Source organism: Hyaena hyaena, unplaced genomic scaffold, assembly GCF_003009895.1.
Source record: "Hyaena hyaena isolate Hyena2069 unplaced genomic scaffold, ASM300989v1 scaffold_43, whole genome shotgun sequence".
NCBI lineage: Eukaryota > Metazoa > Chordata > Mammalia > Carnivora > Hyaenidae > Hyaena > Hyaena hyaena.
This window is the reverse complement of record NW_024080675.1, coordinates 1,363,726-1,381,030: the sequence shown is the minus strand read 5'-3', so window position 1 is coordinate 1,381,030 and position 17,305 is coordinate 1,363,726. Positions and strand designations below refer to the sequence as shown.

General features: G+C 44.3%; 1 protein-coding gene across 1 annotated transcript; it reads right to left on the bottom strand.

Moving 5' to 3' along the window:
- Positions 1-1,654: 1,654 nt before the first annotated feature.
- Positions 1,655-14,205, bottom strand: NEK2 (NIMA related kinase 2). Its single transcript, XM_039230139.1, has 8 exons — positions 13,999-14,205; positions 12,902-13,119; positions 12,146-12,386; positions 10,266-10,348; positions 9,427-9,553; positions 8,372-8,588; positions 6,802-6,927; positions 1,655-3,111 (listed from the first exon to the last, which is right to left on the bottom strand). The coding sequence occupies exons 1-8, from the start codon at positions 14,092-14,094 to the stop codon at positions 2,885-2,887; spliced, it is 1,335 nt and encodes a 444-aa protein (XP_039086070.1). The 5' UTR covers positions 14,095-14,205; the 3' UTR covers positions 1,655-2,884.
- Between the last annotated feature and the right edge of the window lie 3,100 nt (positions 14,206-17,305).

Sequence of the window (17,305 nt, the reverse complement as noted above, 5' to 3'; positions counted from 1 at the left end):
ATCTCCCTCCAGTCCAATGACCCTTTTTTGCCAATGCGTGTTGAGCAAGCTGGGTTCGGTAAAATTCATCGTTTAAATATGGAAAGTCTGTAATGGTGAGTATGGGATTGGTGTCCCGCAAAACATCTTAGAAGGGTCTTAGAGATGCTGGAGAAACATCACTTGGGAGAACTCCCCGCTTCCTGCCATCAGAGATGTTCCCAGCTTTAGAGGAGAACAGGAAGCACGCCTTTCCTTTTTTCCTCCAGCTCCCCCTAAAAGCTAACCTACCACAGCCTCCCTCTTTGCTTGAAAGGAATCACCACGAGGGCAAGGATTTCAGTATTTCTTCATTGCTGTATCTTCAGCACCTTAAACAGTGTCTGGCTCATGGCAGGTGCCCAATAATTGTTTGTTGATTGAATGAAGGAATGAAGATGAAGGTGGAGTCTGAGAAGGGGAAAAATAGTCACTGATTTCAAAATGGAAAGAGTTTTCTTTCCTAAGGTAGGAAAGGAGTTTCCTGAAGAAAGGGCTGTTTTCACGAGTGTGACCAGTGCAGACAGACACACAGGCCCCGCAAGCAGCACGACTTGGTTTGCAGAGGGGCCTGGCACCTGAGTTTTGAAGCTCTGTGCTTGCAGGGCTAAATAACTGCATCTTTGAATGGACATTTTGTGCGTCTGATGGCACAATAGCACGTATGTGGGGGCTCCGAGCCTCAGTTCCTGCAAGGTCCCGCCTCCCGCTCCCCACTCCCTGGCCCCTGGGTGCACCAGGCCCCATCCGACTTCCCCTCCCTGCCTGTGCCCCACAACCACTGCCACACTCTGCTCCCAGAAAGGGCCTGCACGTGCGCAAGGGAAAGGTCAGGACTGGGGGCCTGTGGCTGAGGCATCTCTCCTCAATGCCCTTCTCCCTTCCTGGGCCCGCAGCCCCACGGCATGCCAGGTGGGCAACCAGCTCATGGCCTTGACAGGGGGTCATCTAGGAACCCTTATCCAGCTACAGAGAAAATCCCAGCCTGGAGGTGCAAAGATCCTCAGGAGTGACCTGTCTGCCGTACGCTGGGGCAGTGGCCTGAGGGGGAGATGCCTGGCTGGGCTATAGGTAGGTCTGGAGGCTGGAGGGACAAGGAACTTGGCAAGCACGGGCCAGGGGTCCCCAGATACCAGTGACAGGGATCTGCGTGTCTCTTATGCTCAGCCTGGGGCGCCCTCCCGGAGAAGCCACAGAATACAAATCATATGTCAAGTATTCCACACTTATGTGGAATGTGCTATTTGCATTTAAAACTTCCATGGCACGATATAAAAGAGAAGTGTGAAAGAAAACTCATAATAATTTAAGTTTGTCTTTACTTAGAACATTAAGTAGCAAATAACACAATAAACAGATAGAAACCTTGGAAGAGAGGACAAGGCTTTTCCCGTACTTTTAATAGTACTTGTTTCCTGTTTTTGAACAAAGAGCCCTACATTTTTATTTCACACTGGGCCCTGCAAATTATATTCAACATTTTTATCAAAGTGGCCCTGTTGGGAATCGTCTGTGGGATTACCCTAAAGTCATGGAAATCAGCTTCTGATTGTCTTAATATCATCATTTGTCTTTGATGGAATTGCATTATCAACTGTGTGATAAACCTGCAATGAAATAACTGATAATACAGGAGCAGTTTCTTCCCATTGTTAACCCTTCACAATTCGGTCTTATTCCATCCAGTCAAAAGATTAGCATCACTAGGAAAACATTACATGCAAAATGTGGCGGCACAGCAAACACTGCTAATTCATATTAAAAGTCAGACACGTAAACAAACAAACAAACAAACAAACAAAGATCCCTCAAAACTAAAGTAAGTTTCCTTCCTGGATGGGGTATGTTTCAACAAGCCCTAGCCTGGATCAGACGTCTCAAGAGTGCACTACTGCCATCTTGTGGCGGGCACCGTCCTGCGCATTGTAGGAGGCCCACTGGATGCACGTAGTGCCCTCCCCACGATCATTGATCATTACAATGTACATGTCCACACACTGCCGAAGGTCTCCCGGTGGGAAGAAGGGGCGCACTCACCCCTCCTTGAGGACTACCGGCTTAGACAGACTAATGAGATGGGGAGTAAAATACATCACAGAGAGTAAAATCCACTGAGCGGGAGACTGATGGTGGCTTGTGTTCCTGCCAGTGCCTACAGATCATAAACACAGACTCCCTCAACTAAGAGATCAACAAATGCAAGAAACATAAATATAGGAAAACTAGAGAATTCTTTTATTTAGTGGAGAAACAGGTAGGTAAATGACAGCCAGATCACACGCTCTTAAATAGGATAAAAAGGAACATCACAGTGATGACATCACAGTGATGAATTCCACAAAAGGTGACAGATCTGCACTGCAGACCAATGGGATACTTACAAGCAAGATGTCACAGCATTAGTGACCAATGTGTATCCACTTAGGTTTTCAAAGCTGAGGAACATTTAGAACCTTGAATCTAGGCACGACCACTGTAAGCACACCTACTAGGTCGTTCAAAACTGCTCCTGGCTAAGTACTTTTCTTTCCTGACATTATTTCCCTCCAACATTTAGAATGTTAACGCTTCACGTTCCAGTAGTAATCACACACAGGATTAAAAGCCCAACCAATGAAGAAACTGTCATTCTTCCTATAACATGTTCTTTACAAAAGAAAAAGGAAAAAAAAAGAAAAATGAAAGGCGTGAGCATTTTGTACAATTGTTGCAGAAGAACCACCAAAGCAATTCCAAACAATCTGGCTCACTGTACAAAAAGGTGCGGCTCACAGAACCAAGGGTGTAAAGCTACAGCAGGTGAGTATCCAGCTTTCACGGGCAGGCAAGGTTCAACACTGGGACCCAGCTCGGTCTCTCTGGGAGGCTAGCGCATGCCCAGAATCTGTCTGCTTTTCAGCTGGTAATTTTTTTCAATATCTGACAACGCTTGAGCGCGGAGCTGAGCAGCATGAAGTCTCTTCTTCAGGTCTTTGCACTTGGACTTGGAGGTGAGCAGACTCTCAGAATTCTCACTCCTCATGACATTCTCTTTACTTTCCCCACTGAAATGAACTTTCTTCTTAATAATCGAGGATGGAAGATCAAAAAGTTCTTTAGAAAGAAAGCAGAAAAAGAGTAAGTTCAGCTCCTCCCTACTTAGCAGACTTTTCAAACACATTTATTCTTTTTTTTTCTCTCCCCTCCCCTTTTTTTTAGATGTTTTATTTATTTTTGTGAGAGAGAGAATGCACTAGCATGAATAGGGAGGGGAAGAGAGAGAGAGAATCCCAAGCAGGCTCTTGTGCAGAGCCTGACACAGGGCTCAAACTCAGTAACTGTGAGACTGTGACCTAAGCCGAAATCAAGAGTTGGCTGCTTAACCAACTGAGCCACTTAAGTGCCCCAAAAAACATTTATTCTTTCAGTTCACATTTGAAATCTGGGGACCTGTGTTATTTTCTCTGGGACAGGAGATGAAGGGCATCAAATCTTAATAATCACCTCTTCTCTTAAGGTTAAAATGCACTGGGAATTATGGGCCACAATACAAAACTTTTGGAAATCAATGTGATTTATTTCTATTCTTGAAAACAATTGCCATTCTACCTAGAACACATAACTTCCAGAAAAGTAAGAAGCAGAAGGTCTTTCTTACAGATAGCATGTTACAGATAGTTTGGGTTAAATATTCAAGAACACTCATTTCAAAGGAGCTTAACTGACCAGAGACTGATTTCAAAAAGGATCCAAGCAAAGTCAGCATGGAAAGGATAATTCAGGTTAATGGTGTAATGAAATATGTGAATTATAGGTTTTACATGAAGAAAAATTTACTTGAAGTGGCTACACTATCGGCTACTGACAGTACTATCGGGGGGTTGGCGACTTGCAGTTCAGAATTCCAGAAACTTTTTATTTTTCCTTTGTGTTCATTTAAAGGAAATACATTCGAATATTTACTGAGCTCACTGTACGGGCCATTGTGGACTGGACAAGGACCCCATTCTCGGAGGGGGAGACGGACCATGCACACGGCAACAAGCACGTGCGAGGAGTATTTGAGGTGCTGTGTGGGGAAGGGCAGTACAAGTGAGAAAGGGAGACAAGTGCAGGGTGTTTGCTTGCAGGGATCGAAGCCGCCCACTAAGGGGACTTCTGAGCGGACACCTGAGGAAGAAGCCATGTGGCTCTCTGGAAGAGGACGTTCTAGGCCAAACAAGTGGAAGTCTGCGGAGTAGGAGCCGGCTGCACAGAGAAATGCTGCCTTCCCCTTGCCCTGGGACCTCCTACTTCATATAGTTCCTGCTGCAGCAAACCTGGCTGCTTTTACACTTAACTCTACTGCTGCAAAGATACCCACCCTACTGTCACCAACAACTATATATTCATGAGCCAACCACGTAACCTGTAAATCCTACTGATGGGGTAATTCTGTAAGAAAGAAGTGTTTAGGAAAGGAGTTAGTATTTCATGAAGTAGAAGAAAACGAGTTAGCATTTCATTAAATAGACTAAGAGCTTCTAAAGAGATGCTAATGCATCACATTTTCCTCCACCTAAATTTTCTAGCCCGAGGGCGGGGAGAGGATACTTCCAGCCCAGGGCACCTGTCCCACCTGCTTTGTTTATTTTATGGCTCTGACATGCTAGGTGCTTCCAGTGCTTGGAGCCACAAAGGATCTCCTGGTCCCAGGGGATACTTGATTCCTGAAGCTCCCTGTAACAGAGGCATTTGCTGGGATGCGCATCGAGGTGGACCCCGGATGTTTAGGCGCCCTGCACTGGAACCCCTCATCCTGCTCCAGCTCCTTTCAGCCTTTGTTCACAGATTCTCAGAGCAAAATGTAAATCAAGTCCTTCCCTGGAGCACAGTCAGCAGGGCCTTCAATAACTCCGGACAACAGGTCTGATGCATGCAACTCACCCAGATGAAAATTTCTCCTCACTCTACCACACTGATTATAATTTCAGCCTATTTTGTTTCTTAGAGGGGCATAAAGAGAAAAACTGGAATAAATAGTATAAAAATATAGAAATGGTAGCAATATTGAGTAAAAAGAAGTAATTTCAAAGATGAGCTCAAGTTTTACGTAATTCTTGTTTCATTTACTTCCATCACTTACCACTATGATGTTATTATAACCATCAAACTAACTTAGGCAGTTCTTTTTTTTGTCTGTTCCATCTACAAAATGCTGTCATGCTCACTGAAGTGACCAGATTCTCTCTCAATTTATTCCAGATGGACATGACAGCCTTCACAAACGCTGCCTGTCCTACATGGTAGGAGGGAGCTATAAGAACTCTGCCTGAGTATCACTGCAAAATTCAGATACTCAATTTTTAAAACCAACAAAAACACTTTAAAAAATAATTTATGTCACGCAGAAATTTAGAGAAAAGGTTTTTTTTTTTTTTTTTTTTTTAAATGTTTTATTTATTTCTAGGAGAGAGAGAGACAGCGTGAGCAGGGGAGGGTCAGAGAGAGAGGGAGTCACAGACTGAAACAGGCTCCAGGCTCTGAGCTGGCAGTCAGCACAGAGCCCGACGCGGGGCTCGAACCCACGAACCGCGAGATCATGACCTAAGTGACAGTCGGACGCTTAACCGACTAAGCCACCCAGGCGCCCCTAGAGAAAAGAGGTTTAACGCTTAGCATTTTCCATAATCTTCTAGAGTAGGTTAAATCAGATGTAGGGTTTCTGTGAAATGGAGAAGGCCCGTTAGAGGGGGCTCAACGGTATACCCACCAACCACTTCTCGCTGGAACACAGGGCCCCGGGAAGGCTGACTGCCTACAAACTGTCTACTCGGAATAACAAGGGAAACACAAAGAGCATACGTAGATATCAACCGAATTTTGACAAATACATGTTTCAACTTTTTTTAATGTTCATTTATTTGTATTTTGAGAGAGAGAGAGAGAGAGAGAGAGACCAGGGGAGGGGCAGAGAGAGAATCCCAAACAGGCTCTGCGCTGAGAGCGTAGAGCCCAATATGGGGCTCAATCTCACGAACTGTGAGATCATGACCTGAGCCAAAATCAAGAGTGGGATGCTTAACCAACTGAGCCACCCAGGCGCCCCAAATACATGTTTCAATTTGCAGGGATCTTAGCAAGGACCCAAAAGTGATGGCTTATTCTACAGTTGGTTTATTCCACTATTTAAGCTATACTTTTTTTTTTTTAAGTTTACTGATTTTGAGAGAGCAAGAAAGGAGAGCACAAATGGGGGATAGGCAGAGAGAGAGAAAGAGAGAGAGAAAAAAATCCTAAGCAGGCTCCACATTGTCAGCGCAGTGGGGCTTGAACCCTTGATCCATGAGATCATGACCTGAGCCAAAATCAAGAGTCAACACTTAACCAACTGAGCTACCCAGGTGCCCCTAAGCCATACTTTCTACCTGCTCATGTGGCAAGAGTAAAATGCTGGGGTTTTTGCTTGTAAATGAAGAGAAATGTATAGTAATTTTGATAATATTCCCAGAGAAAAATCTGAAATGCACAACAGTTTTTTAAGTGTCCTAGCTTTAAAAGAATCAAAAACTAAACCTGTAGTTTCATGAGGTAAATAAAACTGAAGATGAAATCATGATGACCCATTGCCTCAAGTCTATGAACCCATTAAGTAAATCATTGCTATGACAGAATTATTTGTATTGAGATGCATATATTCAGTGAACTCTATCTTAAAATATGAGACTGCGTAAATTAAAAGGGCCACCGAAGCCCCAAGGCAGCGAGACGGGTACCATTTCTTCATCTGTGGTGGCAGCTTGTTTGCAGAGCAAATTCTCATACCTGGACCCGCTGCCAGACTCCGGAACCTCTGCTCCTTCAGCAGGCTGTAATTCTTCAACACACTTTCTGCTCTGGCCAGCTTGTTGTCTGCCAGTCTCTCCCGGACACACAGCTCAAATTCCTTCTCTTTAGAAAAGCAATGGAACAAGAAAGATATTAATGAGAGGCTATGGGTTTAAGACGATTCACACTTCGCAATCCTCTCTCTTTTCCTCGTCACGAAGACTAGCATGCCTGCCTGGCACTGCGAAAGGTGCCCGGCCAACCTACTGTGCTAGGTTTTGAGTCAGCATTTTAGTATGATGTGTGCTGTCTTAGGCTTTCCCGTAAGGACTGGTTTAAGCACAAATACAAGGTCAGTGTCAACCTTTAGTCATGTTGTCTGGGAAGAACTCATTTGGGAAAAGAAACAATGAAAGCCATCTCCATTCTGCACTGAAAACAGGCAACAGTCCCCTTTTTGGGCATTACCGAGCCTCACAGAACCCTCCTTCTTCTGGGTCAATGACAGCACCCAAATAGAAGTGGAAAAAACCCCACAACTCTGTTAGGAGGTACTTCTTTAGATCAGTAACAAAGGCTATTTTTTAATTCATGCCCCAGAATTCAGAAAGTTCAAATTTCATTGGTTATAGGAAACTACAAAACATTGGGAAAAGCTTTAAAAAAAGTTTTTGCTTGTTTTACAAATTCTTTCGACAGAAGCATCAAAAAAAGGTTTCTGGGTAAGTGGCGGTTATACTCCTACAGAAAGCAGGTCTCACAGCACTATATAATTGTCATCAGGAAGTAAAACCATGAATGCATGTATGGGATGCTTTTTACGTTCATTTAAATAGAAAGGTATCTATCACCTGCATTGTGCATAAAGCAGCAGAAGCAAAACCAAGTGAGCCATGAGGGTGGCAGGAGACGGTCACGATCCATCTCTTGTCCCTTAATGTTAACATGAAGAGCCTCGCCGCTGTAGCTACCTTGCTTAATTTACATCCTGGGTAGCAGCTCTTACTTTAATGGAATAGACAGACTTTCAACGTCAAAAACTGATGAGTACCTAATCAGTTAATGCCCAGACTATTTACAGACCTAGAACATCTTCACTCACACACTTTACTGAATTGCCCGAACATATCTAGTCCCACACACAATAGGGTTTTACACTTGGGCTATGCTGGGCCGGCCATATCAGGAGACAGAAGGCATGGTTTTTATCATGGAAGGCAGCAAATGCTCCAATCCTCTTTTCCAATGAAAACAATTTAGGGTATAAATATATTAAGGAAGAGAAAGAAAAAGTAGCTCCACAGTTAAGTATAATGACTATAGGGTCAGGGTCATCACAGTTAGCGACCAACAATATGAGAGCCATCGATCTAAGAGAAAGAGGCTCAACAGGGAAGTGGCAGCGAGCTTCATTTACTATTTTACAATACATATTTTGGGGCCTCAAGTATTTATAAGAATGTTCTAATAGGACATCCATGTATCAAATACTCTGTTCAGAGAGATTTTACACACATCAGAATAGCCCTCTGTAGTGCTCCCCGTCTTTGTCCCCATTCAGACTTACGCTCCAGCCGTTCTTCCCGGGCCTTCAGGGCTCGCTCTCGCTCCTGTAACTGTATTTCCTTCAGTTTCAGCTCCCCCAAGATGGGGCTGGAATCCTGTAACTTCTCCGGTTCCACTTGCCGCCCTCTTCTCTCAGGATTTCTTCTTTGCTCTTCTGCAACCAAGTCTGCTATCAATGGATTCTCAAGAATTTCTTCAACAGAAGGTCGATGGTAATCCTGAGGGAAACAACGTTCAGTTTTGCAGTCAGTGTTGTATTTCAGAGCAGAATACTCATCCAAAAAGAACAGGTACATTAAAGACAGCATACATTTCCAAGACAAAAGAAAGGACTTTATGGATGGGTCTTAAATGCCTGGAAAGGTTAAGTTCACTTGTGGCTTTAACCCATGAAGTTCTGGGTCCACAAGGTTATGCAGATGTTAACTAACCTTTGTTTCCCCCTAACCTGTCCATCCCTGAGCTGGTGCGTGGTGGCACTGCTAGGTCTGCCTTAGGACAAGTACCGCTGCCCTTGTATCTCAAAACTATTTTAAGCAACGCCCTCTCTTACCGACCTGCAGTCCTACTATTTCACCATTATCCTTCTTGGTAATTCCACAGCATTTAACTCCTGCTCTTACATCAACCTGACCCTAGGACATCTTCCTCCCCATCCCAGGACCAGGTTGTTTCCACTTAACTCTTTACTTATTGCCCCTCCCCCACTCCATCTCTGGTCTCTAATCTCTCGGCTGGAGCGAGAGGCTGGGTAATGAAGTCCTATTTGAGGCCCCCTCCCTTGCCACCTGCCACTTTGAGGTAGGGAACTAAGGATTTGGAGCTTTTCTGCAATCCTGCTTCGCTAGCAGCCATCTGTTAGCGTGGCAGAGAGAGGGAGGAGGCACAAAGCACAGAAGGTAGGCCAGCAAGGATGCACAATTTGCCAAATTTCCATGTTTTCGCTTCTGTTAACGGAGTAGACTTAGCTGAGGAACTATAGCTAATGCTTCTATAGTCGCGTTGCTTCAAGAAACTGAGAGACAGAAGTAGACAATGTAATCTTACACTCTTTACCTTTAAATTTAACATCCTTGTAATAATGTCATTCAATTCATCAGAGTAACGATATGGAATTCGCCTGAATTTGCCTTCTCTAATCTTCCCAGCTAGTTCTTTCTGGTTGAAAGCTGTAAACGGAGGCCTGGGGAAAAATGTTTTTTAATGTAGAAATGAAAATATATAACAGGAGCCAAATCAAAAGCACAGTTTAAGCTCAGCTGGTGTTCATGTTTCTCCTGGGATTGTCTTCCCCAGCTAAGGTGCCCAACCTTGGCATTCCTGACATTCAGGGTCATGTGATGTTTGTCAGGAAGGCTGTCCTGTGCATGTGGTTTGTTTTGTGGCATTGCTGGCTTCTGTTCGCAAGACGCCAGAGCTCTCCCTAGCTGTGACATCCCAAAGTGTCTCCAGGCATTGTCAAATGTCCCATGGAAAACAAACTGTTTCCCACTCCCTGGCTGAGAACCACTGCTCCACAGATTAGTTTAGAAGGGGAAAAAAGGCAAAGAATGGGAGCTCTTCCTAGTTCTCCAGATGCCCAGACCTCTACCCTGGATTTTTGTTTCATTTCTTCCACAAGCCTGGCCGATGTGCTCTCCCCATGAGCTAAGCATCAGTCTAGCAAGGGAAGCATCTTACCGGGTTAAAGTGGGACCCAGCCTCTTTGCAAGTGGGACCTTGCAATTAATTTGCAAATAAATTTTTAACCCATCTATCTATCTTCATTTTAACCCAACGTATGATTCTTTCAGGCTCGAATATGCATGGATGCTCAAAAAGCTAGACCCAGTGAAAGGGGACAAACCTCTGGGAGAGTACACTTCACACCAGAAGGCTGTTTTTTGCTGACTTACATTAACGCACACAATTCATACAGCAAACAACCCAGCGACCAGATATCAGATTTCTCGTTGTAGGACATGCGATTCATCTGCTCCTAAAGGGGGAGAAAAGCATACAAACGTAGGAGGAGTTAAAAGTTCATTCTGTCTTAAAACTTACAAAATGACCTGAAACGAAAACGGAAACTTAACATTTGGTAATACTGACCCAGAGAAGAAAAAAGAAAAAAAGGAAAACATTTTAAATTACTAATATTTTATATCCATAACAAAAATATCAGATACAAAAGACGGATCCAGTTTATGTCAGATCTTATGTCACAGTAACAAAGATGGTACTTTATATTTTATCTCCAAATTTATAATGGAAAGAAGGCAATGATCTTATCCTAATATACTGCCACAAATAATCCATTCACTTAGTTTTCATTCACAAATGTTATCATGTTACAATAGATCAGGTGCTGATAATTCAAAGGTGAATATGAGACCTTTACCCTCAAGCCATTCATAATGTAGAAACTCCATTTTGAACAAACCAGAGCAAAAAAAAAAAAAAACAGAGAAAATTTCAGAATAATCAAAACATATATCTGGCACACATTTAAATGGATATAGACATATTGGCTAACTGAATTATCCATTTATATATTTTTCTTAGTCCACAGTATAAATCACAGTATTAACTAATATTCTCATTTCCTATTTTAATTATTTTCCTTTCTTCCACACTTACAGTATTAGTCTACCATAGTTCTTATTCTCAACAATGGGCACAGAAGTAGTACCAAAACCTTCAGGAAGCTTCTTGGTGTTCTAAACTCCACCAGGTGGTCTGATACCACTTCCTGACAATCAGTGCCTTAGGGAAGGCTGAACTGATCTAATTACAAGGGCAGGAGGGAAAAGGAACAAGAGAATTACAAAGGTTTCAGATTTTTCAAGAACCACTTCTGGGTAATTTTCCTTTATGTTGAAGTCTTTCTATTTGGAATCTGATCCAGTGTGAAAATGACACTCTTCAGGCAATGTCTAATCTTATTCAAAAACAACGCGTTAGTGATAGCTCTTACTGCTTCAAGCTTTTAACAGACATCAGATAATATCTAGAGTCATAAACAGTTCATACCCTTTGACCTAGTTCATACCTTTCTGAGAGCTACACGCCAAGGAAATAACCAAAAGGGAAGAAAGAATAATGAATGCATTCAAAGGTGTGCAGAGCAGCGCTCCTAAGAATGGTAAGAAATTCTAGAAACAAAATATCCAGCAACAGAGAGAAGGGATAAGTAAAGTCGATTCACTGCAGCCCCACTGCGAGAAGAGGCAACCAAAAAAAAGAACAAGTAGGAAAAGCCAACACTGTAAAAACATTATCTGAAAGAAGCCCTGAATCTCCACACACAGGGATCATCTAGACAGTCTATTAAAAAGCAATGTTCAAAATGAAAAATGGAAGGAAAAAAAAAGCACAGAGTTCAAGAACTGGTCCAGAGACCCAGAGATCCAGAGTCATTGGATCTGGGGGTGGGGCCCAGGGCTCTGCATCTTAAACAAACACTCTAAATGAGTCCCAGGTGGCATATAGGGCCCATGGCACTTTGGAAAACATTGCTCTTGAGAACAGAGACAAAACCTATTTCATCTTTGTAATCCCAGAACTTGGCACATGGTGGCCATTCAATAAAAGCTTCACTTTAATTGCTGATATAGAGGAGTTTAAGGGCTTGATGTTCCATTTGAAAAAAATATATATATAAATTTTAAGTGAACAGTATTAATTCTTGACTACTGTAAGAATTACTAAGCAAACAAATAAAAACCTCAATTTCCTGCCACTGAATGCTTAGCGTTAGGATGTTTAAAAAGTATATAAGTTCTGAAATACTTACAGGAGACATGTAATAGGGTGTGCCAACAAACGTTTTTGCAAAACTCGTATCATGGTTTAATATTCTAGCTAGCCCAAAATCTCCGAGCTTAACGTTTTGCTTGCCATCCAGGAAAACGTTGGCTGGTTTCAGGTCCCGATGCAGCACGGTATGACCACCATCGCTTCGCCTGTGACATTCCTTTAGGGCCAGAGTCAACTGAGTCATCACTCGAAGAACAAATTCTTCATCTAAGTATTGTCTGAAACCAAAGCAGTTATGCAGCATATAACTTCTGAATACACACATTAAAAAGATGGGATAATGTGAAGTATCTAGTTTTCAAGGTGTTCAAATAGGGAAATAAATTATTATTTTCAAGATGAGGTAAGGGTGTTGATTCATCAGGGATTTTCTAAAGTGCTGTGGACTCTTGGAACAAATACAAGAACAGTCTTCCACATTTTTTTTTTTACTTTCTAGGAGAGAGAGAGAGAGACAGCGTGAGCAGGGGAGGGTCAGAGAGAGAGGGAGTCACAGACTCTGAAACAGGCTCCAGGCTCTGAGCTGGCAGTCAGCACAGAGCCCGACGCGGGGCTCGAACCCACGAACCGCTAGATCATGACCTAAGCGAAAGTCGGACGCTTAACCGACTAAGCAACCCAGGCGCCACCCCAGTCTTCCACATTTCTTACTACGTCCCCAATCCTAAGCGAGGATGCTTAACAGAAGTGAAACTTGGCCCATTTTCAGCTTACAATTAAAAGATGAATTTACCTTTCCTTGGTTCCCTTTGTAATTACACTGGCCAGGTCCCCTCCTTCGCAATATTCCATTACAATGTACAGTGTTGTGTTGGTTCGGTCGATAATTCGATCATAGTAACGTACGATGTTTGGATGTTTCAGTTCACGGAGTAAATTCACTTCAGAAACAAGCATCTGTTTCTCAGCTTCTGTCATGGAGCCATAGTCAAGTTCTTTCCAAACTAATATCTGAAGTCAGAATTTCCAAGGTACAAATGAACTCATTACATAGTCAAAGACAAAGAAGGAACGTTCCAAATTTTAAAACTTTTAAAAGTTACTTCTCTAATAGATCACAACGATCATTACCATCTAATTTAGTTCAATGAACTTAAGAACCCCTGAGTTTATTTCCATAATCTTCCCCTAGTCTTCGAGGGGTAAATGATGCAATGGGAGACAGGAGGAGTCCCATTAGACTTCCTCCAACCCCCTAGGCTCAGTTACTTTGGGGCACGGTGGCAAAAGGTACTTGGGTCAAAGCAGGAGCAGAGGGAATCAAAGTCCCTGATCATTCCAACTGTCTAACCAGTCAAACTTTCCCAGGGTGAGAGACCTTAGTAAAGATCCTTCCATCAGCAGCCGGGCAGTTTCCTCTCCATTATTTCTTCCTGTGTAAGGTCTACTTACACACACTGGAAAATAAAAATCCAATAATCCAAATAATGGGTATTTGAGTGAGTTCTGACTGCAAGGCAAAATCTCCAGGTTCTGGGGGTCCTGCCTTTTTCCCATGTCAGAAAGGTCTACTCTTCTCTGAATAGAGCTAGGGACTCAGCCACCTGTCACTAACGGGGGAGGGGGGGGGGGCTTAGCAAGTCAAAGCAGGAAAGAGAAAGAAAAAAACCAGAGATAGATACATAGATACATCTCAAAACACAGTCTCCCAGCCCTTGAGCGACCCAGGACAGACACAGACCTGGAGGAGATGGATTCTTCCCGGCACCCCGCCTTGGAGACCCACAGCCCCAGGCCTCTCGCTCTGCCGCCACCCCGGGGCCAAGGGCGCCCGCCGCAGGCAGGTGCAACCGCAGCAGGGGCGGAGACAGCGAGGCTGCTCGCACTCACCTTGCCGTCGCTCCTCCTCCGGATCTTCTGGCAGCGGCCGTAGGAGCCCGTGCCAATGGTGGACAGCACCTCGTAGTCCTCCGCCCGAGTCGGCATGGCCGGGCCCGCCGGATGTCGCCGTAGGTCTCCTGCAGGTCTCTCCGCCGACTCGGAGACGCGTCCTAGCCACACAACCTAGCTGGCCACTCCAATCTCCAGCCCGGTTTAACCGACGCGGGCCCTGGCCTGGCAGCCTATTGGCCCGCGGCGAGGCCGCTTCGCCTCTCTGATTGGCTAAAAGAACACAACAACTTAGGCATCTTGGGAAAAGCTAGTCGTTGGCAACCGCGGACAGCGTCGGGGTCCGCGTCAGCTCTCCCCCTTCGAGGAGGAAATGGGCGGAGCTAAACCGAAGGCAGGGCGGAAGTGGAAAGCGGGTCGGCCCGGGTCTCCCCAACTCCGTCCTTCCGGCAGAGCTCGCCCAGGTAACCGAAGTCCAGAGACTTCTTCGCCGCTGCTACTACCAACTGCCTTCTGATCTTTGCACTCTTCCCCCTCACACTACCCACTGTTCTGTGCACATGCCCTCCCCTTGGGTCCCTTAACCCCGAGCCTAGGCGAGGTCACACTGAAGACTTCGTGGGAGCTGAGACTCGAGATGAAAAGCACAGAACCGCTCCGCAGGATGTGCGAACGAAGGCCAGATTATGGCTGGGGACCGTGCCAGCCACTTTACGTGGGTTGTCTCGTTTATTCCTCAACACAAACCTATAATGCAGGAATTCGTGTTCATTCCCATGAGGAAGGGGAAGTACAGAAAAGTTAGATGATCTCTTTTAGGTCTAACAGTTGAAAGAGACCGATCAGCTTAAAAACAGTGGATACTCATAGACATGATTTAAAGCTTACACGTGACTTTAGGTTGTAATCATCATCTTTTTTAACACAAAATTTAGAGTCCTGTTTAGCAAGCACAGGATGTGTGCAATATCTCAGGATGGGTGCAAAACCTCAATACAGAATACGGAAGTCCTAAAATACCCAGGAGAACACGGTGGCTCTAAGGCAGAGCTAGTTGAGTTTACCTTTAAGACTCCTACGAAAGGGGCCCGTGGGTCGCTCAGCGGGTTAAGCATCTGACTTTGGCTCTGGTCCTGATCTCAGGGTTTGTGAGTTTAAACCCCAGCTTCAGGCTTTGTTCTGACAGCCTGGAGCCTGCTTTGGATTCTATGACTCCCTTTCTGTCTCTCTTTGCCCCTCCCTCATGAACACACACTCTCTCAAAAAGAAAAATAGGGGCGCCTGGGTGGCTTAGTTGGTTGAGCGTCCGACTTTCGCTTGGGTCATGATCTCGCGGTTCGTGGGTTCGAGCCCCGCGTCGGGCTCTGTGCTGACTGCCAGCTCAGAGTCTGGAGCCTATTTCAGAGTCTGTGTCTCCCTCTCTCTCTGACCCTCCCCTGCTCACGCTGTCTCTCTCTCTCTCTCTCCTAGAAATAAATAAAAATATTAAAAAAAAAAAAAGAAAAATCATGAAAAAAACTCTTATGAAAAAAATTTTTATTAGAAAGGCTGCTAAATATATGAGGTGCCAAACACAAAATTAATTGACAATACAGCATTAGACATAGCCTCTTCTGGGCACCCAGCTCACCCAGTCAGATGGAACAGTTCCATTTTTACCTGGGATGGGGGGGGGCAACCCTGGATGGAGCCCATTACCAGAAGGCTAATAATTTGGCAGTGCATAAATAGGTCAATGTTCTTTAAATATCTGTTCAGCATGGAATTGAAAGGAACTTGCTTTTCTATTAATAAAAATTACAAACCTCTTTATGTTAAAAATAAGGAATTTATTACATGCACTGAATATAGCATAATTGGAATTGCCAGCCAGAAGAATTTTTAAAGTAACATTCAAGGACACTGCCTTACCTCAAGGGAATAAGGCCAATTCAGGTTTCAGAAGTTATGTAAGGAGATACAAGTGGCTGGGTTAATTGGCATTGAATTTTTTTTTTTTATTTTAGTACCTCTTAAAGCTTGACGTCCATGGTCTCTTTGGCTAGAATGCCCCAAATCCAGTCCTGCACCTTCTCCCTGGCCACACTTCTGCTCACATGCTTTGCCCCAATTCCCCAAACCTGGCATGCTTTCTCAACTACCACCACCACTACCACCACCACCACCACAATCACCTTTGTACTTGTTATACCATTTGCCTAGAATACTGTCCAACCTACTCCCTTAACTACTCTGCCACCCCCCATGTCTGTCCAGAGGACGTGACTTGTCTCTCAATATTCAATGCCTACTTTCTTCCCTATTTTCTAGGAAGCTTCTTCTAGTGTGCTAAAACAAGCAATTTCTCCACCTACCATGTTCACAGATCACTTTGTACATAAATCAACACTTACTTTATTATTATTTGTTTACATGGGTCTCACAGTAACTCAGCTCTAAGCTCCTTGTAGCCAACATAAATCCCGGAGGCATGCAACAAATCTTTGTTAAATGAAAGTATGAGAAAGTAGCTTATTAATAATCATGCACGGATTTGGAGTCAGCCCTGAAGTACTCATGTTTCAAATGCCCCCGCCCGATGGCAGAGAATATTGGGAAAAGTCTATCCCAGGAATAGGGAGAGGGGCCTCTAGACACATATGTTCATTCACTTAACTACGAGCCAGGCATAATGATAGGCATCGATATGCTAAGGGTTCATTAAAGAAGAGACAGGGGAGGGTGGACAGGTGGAAAGCGGGTGTGGGCAGGTCTCTGCAACACTGTCCCTCCCGTGAAGATCACCCAGGTAATTGAGTTAGGGGCAGGACACCCCAGCAGAGCCCGCTGGACGCTAGAGCAGAGACAGTAGAGGCAGAGGAGCATATGGAGGTCATTCAGGAGCCCTTTACAAGAAACATCCCTTCCCCCATCACTTCCTCTCTCCTTCCTTCATTTTCCACCAATTTTTTTTTTAATATTCTTATTTATTTCTAGGAGAGAGAGAGACAGCATGAGCAGGGGAGGGTCAGAGAGAGAGGGAGACACAGACTCAGAAACAGGCTCCAGGCTCTGAGCTGGCAGCCAGCACAGAGCCTGACGTGGGGCTCAAACCCACGAACTGCGAGACCATGACCCAAGCAAAAGTCGGACGCTTAACCGACTAAGCCACCCAGGTGCCCCATTTTCCACCAATTTTTAAATATTCAGCTCACTTCTAGTTTCTTCCCTGAAAATTTCCCTGACTGCCTGCAACCCACTGTGGTCTCCTAAAAGAGGAATTAACTGTGCTTTCTATTCATTTAGGATATGCCATACACTAGCCTAT

What these genes read in the sequence shown, in the direction of transcription:
- NEK2 (XM_039230139.1), bottom strand. Translation starts at nt 14,094, where the DNA reads ATGCCGACTCGGGCGGAGGACTACGAGGTGCTGTCCACCATTGGCACG. An exon ending in ACAAAGGGAACCAAGGAAAG is followed by an intron (nt 12,387 to 12,901) that starts GTAAATTCATCT and finishes CTTTGGTTTCAG; the next exon opens with ACAATACTTAGATGAAGAAT. An exon ending in GAGTCTGGCAGCGGGTCCAG is followed by an intron (nt 3,112 to 6,801) that starts GTATGAGAATTT and finishes TTCTTTCTAAAG; the next exon opens with AACTTTTTGATCTTCCATCC.